The sequence below is a fragment of the Lotus japonicus genome, chromosome 3 (assembly GCF_012489685.1).
Source record: "Lotus japonicus ecotype B-129 chromosome 3, LjGifu_v1.2".
NCBI lineage: Eukaryota > Viridiplantae > Streptophyta > Magnoliopsida > Fabales > Fabaceae > Lotus > Lotus japonicus.
Window position 1 is genome coordinate 87,688,044 of NC_080043.1, and position 4,652 is coordinate 87,692,695.

A 4,652-nucleotide genomic window follows, 5' to 3' on the forward strand; every position below is an offset into this window, starting at 1 on the left:
GTTTAGGTCTATTTTTTTTTGGAAAAACGTATATTTATTTTCTATGGAGCAAATATGTATATTTTTTTTTAAAAGTAAATATGTGTATTGTTTTTTGACGGTCAAATACGTATATTGTTAATACTGTTGTCTACTATACATTTATTAATATACTACTTATAATACATATTTAATATATTGACAACACCAAAAACAGTATAAATAGTCATCTAATCACATTATTTTTATCGATGACAGCATGAAAAACAGTATAAAAAAATACTTGCTGTAAAAAAAAATGCATAAAAGAATACTTTTATTGATGTAGACTGCAAAGTGCAAATGAATCAAATATCAAAATTCTTATTTTTGTATCTCAACCAGATTCGAACTCACGATCATAGACTCATGTTATAAGTTTAAAACCTGTTTCACTTAAAACTCTACTTATTTACGGAACTGCCACCTTGTTTTCATCTCCATGATTTATGTCAACAATATGAGACCAATCAAAATTAGACATTTGGAAATTCAATAATATCAACCAATAGAATCAAAACATGTGAAAATTAAATAACAATGTGGCCCACTTTGGTGGATGTGCTTTATATATTATTAAGATAAGTAATAGAGGTAACTAATAATCACTAAAATTATTTTTGTTATATAGTGAATCATTATTTTTGTCATTGAGAGATATCTAATTGGTCTCTAAAAATGAAAATAGTGGTGTGGGTGGTGTGAGAGATATTTACTTATTTACTATTTAGACATGATCATCCTCTTTGCAATCACACTCAACCAATGGGTGGGCTAATGAGATATATCTCTCGCCATGTGAAGAGATATATGATTTGTGGCATGCCCAATAAACATGAAGGTATGTTTGGCGAGGTGAAAGTTAAAAAGGTTATATGAAAATTTATAAGTCAGTTGGTAGCTTAAAGCTATAGTGTAAAAGCTACTTAATTGCAAATAAAATATCCAGTGAAACTGCTATTGAACAAGTTGAATGAATTCGCAGAATGATAAACAAAAATATACTTATATACATGAATGTGTTTATATTCAGTGTTTACAATTAATCTGTGTTGACAAGTGATGAGTTACCTCTTGTGGGTAAGATTATGTTATCTGCGTCAGATATTTGATAAGAAATTTTTTTCACCTAATCTTAACCAATTTGTAAAAAAAAACTTACCAATTCAAACATGATTTTTCTTAAAATAAAAAAGTCTACGCTATCACTTTGCTTTTTAAGTTATTTATTTATTGTTAAAAGCCAGACTTTCTAACGATAAAATAATTAAATTAGCTTTAATTGGACGCAGCATTAAAATTGAACGAATATTGATAGATAATCAGAACAAAGTTAGCCACACAACACGAGTTATATACAAAAGCGTGTCCAGAGTGGAAAAATCTAAACTATAACTGAGAGCCACTAGATTTGATGGCTTTATAAAACGACACTTAACAAAAAGGTGGGAAGTGAAAGGAAGATGCTGAGACAAACAAGCAGATATTTCTTTCTTTCTAATAAACGATGGAGCGCGTAATTTGTGGTTGCAAATTTGAAACGTGAGCTCGAAGGAGTTGATTAATAATGCACTTATTATGACCACATCCACATCAATTTTCTAACGTGAACATTATGATGCCACCACCATCGGAGTAATGTTCATGCATTATTCGCACGAGGTTCATATTCACTTTTTTTTGTTTGTTCAGAAAGGTGAATACTGTGGTAGTTCATTGCTGATGGGCCATGTCCATGAGAGGCCCATGAATACAAAAAAAAAAACAAAAGCCTGCATGGCTAAAGAATTTAGGCAATATTATGTGTTTTGACAACAACAAAAAGGCAATATTATGTGTCTCTTAAAAAAGCTGAATTTTTACTCATAGGTGATTGGTCAAGTGGTATATGTTTAATTTTTCTTAAGCAATGTCTCATATTCGAGTCTTGTAAATGAAAATCTCTCGTTGGAATCGTTAGCTCTACCATGATGTGAATGTCTTAAACCCGCACGTTCAAGTGTTAGTTTTTCATTATGTTTTGGAATGACAATGCACAATGTAACTACATGAGAATGTTCGAGTTTAGGAATAACAATATAAGACTAATGAATAGTCTAATCTTGCTTATTATGAGAGCAATCCCCTATACATGGTCACTCACGTTTGCTTAGTTGCTAGGAGTTAACCCATTGACGACGTGGCATAACTGAATGCTCATATCACATAGCAGTTCGACTTTGGTTCCAACAACTTGACCATGATTCTAACAATCCAATTATTGTGGTTAAATGGTTGGTTCTCATCCAGAACTATACCCCCTTGCTCGACATGATGTGTACGTCATGTTTAGATGAGTAATAAAAATGACGATCAAAAAAATATGTTAGAATGAACACTCTAAGAGCACGTTGAGATGAACAGTTAAAGTGTATTAAAGTGTTGTGCTCGAACTTACCTTTACTCAAATTTACTTTATACACACCTAATTTTGAAACATAAACCGTAATGAAGTGTTTTTTTTTTTGTTACAAATGGAAAGGGAAACAAATACACATAAAGGGAAAGTGCACCCTGTCGAAATTAACTAACTTGATTCTTATTGGTATTTATTAAAAAGTGAAAGCTAGAAATGCTAAGATAAAACTTGGAGAAGACCTTTTTACAAGAATATGAAAGCAATTACTTTTTGAATGCAATGCAATTTAACTTTCTTTTCTTTTTTATTTCCTTTTTCCTTTAACATTTTTTTTCAGTTTTTTCTCTTAATCTAAATAACTTATTAATTAACTCATTTTCCTTTTATGTTATTTTCTCTTAATATTATTTTCTTTGCTTATCGCATTACCATCCAAATAGAAATAAAGCATACCTCTTTTATGTAACTTTCCCACAACCAAAGGAGAGACCAAAAAAACCACAATAAGAGATGCAGTTTTTTAATAAAAAGTGATAAAATTCCGAAAAACAAATATCAGCATAAAAAGGCGATCATAATTTTCATCTTGAAAATGGACCTAGGGACCCGAACGTTCGTACACAACAATCAACTAATCAAACTAGTAGTCAAAATCAAAATCAGCAATGCTATTAGGTTAGAAGTTAAGGATTGGGATGTTCGCATTCGCCATATCCCTCGCGAGGTCAATGAATCGGCAGATTGTTTTGTGGAAATGGGAGCACACTTGCAGTGCGATGTTACTGAACTTGTTGACCCCCCTTCCTTGGTGTTGCCTTTGTTGGCTAAGGATTTAGCAGCTAGAGCTTTACTTTTGCTGTTTATTTTTCCTACTTAAAAAAAAGAAGTTAAATTTCAAAGACCAAAACATCTTGTGCCGCTACAACCTTGTCAATCCTGCGGCTGAGAAACTCCAAGCCCTCAAACATCAAACGGCATCGGACGCTCCATCACGCGGCCTCCGTCCCTCCTTCAACGGCGGTTCTCCGTGGTCCTCCACCTCCCCACCACGTTGAAATGCCAAACAGTCCGGACCCTCCTGCTTTTTTACGCAACAGAACAAAAAAAATGTAAAAACATCATTTTCCCCAAATTCTTAAAAAAAAAATAAAAAATACCCAAATCAATAATGGTCATTGTTTCGTAAACCAAAAATCAACTTTCACCGTTCAAAACCAAAGAAATTGACTAAGGAATTTAAAAGAAACCTGGAGATCACGATCGACAGCATCATCGTTCTCACGCTGTCGTTTCAACGAGACTGTTGTCGTTAACGGTTCAGAAACAGAATCGTCTACGTCTATGTTGTTGTCGTTGCACTTACTGGTGCAAGCCAACGACCATTCGCCGCTGGAGGAACTCGCCGCCGGTGGAGGCGTCGTCGTCGAGGACCAAGGCACGACCTGAATGTCTCCGACGCCGTCACCGTCAACATCGCCGTCCTCCGTGTCTACTTCTTCGTCATTGCCTCCTTCGCTCACATCCTCTTCCTCTTCCTCTTCTCCGGCGGCGCAATCATCGCAGACGGAGACGGTGGTGCTGTTGAGCCTGGCGCCGGAGGCTCTCCACGGCGTGGGAGAGCGGCACGCGTGGCAGAGAAGGATCCTGGAGTGCCGCGCGGCCAGGAAGTTGGCACCGTGAACCTTGGCGTCGCAGTCCCAACACAAACTCGCCCGCTCCGGCTCACAGAACGTCCTCGCTGGAACCTTGCACAGCACACACTTCTGCATCTCCACCACCATTCTCTTTGCACTTTTCTGCTTTCCCTTTGTTTTCCGTCCCGCTTATTTATGCAGGGACATGGTGATGTTGTCGAAATTTATAAAACAAAATCCAAAGTTTTCGGTAGGAGCTTCAAAGTTGAAAGTTGAAACAGTGCTCTGCCTCACTATTGATTTTCAACTTTGTTCCTTCAAAAATAATTAACCATTTTTTACAAGAGGAAACTTTAATTAACCATGTTTTAATTATGTCTTCTTTCATGAAAACAAACGAGTAAAATGTTTAAAAAAAAATGCTAACTATGTAATTGTTTTCCTTTCATTTGTTTTCAATTGTAAGAATGTGTGCTACTACACCCACAATAACACACCTCACCTATACAAGCACTTCATGATTTACTTCAAGCCCAACAAGCACCCATGCTTATGTGCTTGGAGAGATATGATCCCCTATACTCAAAGTGAGCTTATTGGTC

The 4,652-nt window shown here is 35.7% G+C and overlaps 1 protein-coding gene across 1 annotated transcript; it reads right to left on the minus strand.

The window, feature by feature from the left end:
* Positions 1–3,019: 3,019 nt before the first annotated feature.
* LOC130744948 (zinc finger protein CONSTANS-LIKE 1-like) lies at positions 3,020–4,197 on the minus strand. The gene has a single exon (XM_057597105.1). It carries the CDS (start codon positions 4,195–4,197, stop codon positions 3,625–3,627), a length of 573 nt encoding a protein of 190 aa, XP_057453088.1. The 3' UTR covers positions 3,020–3,624.
* Between the last annotated feature and the right edge of the window lie 455 nt (positions 4,198–4,652).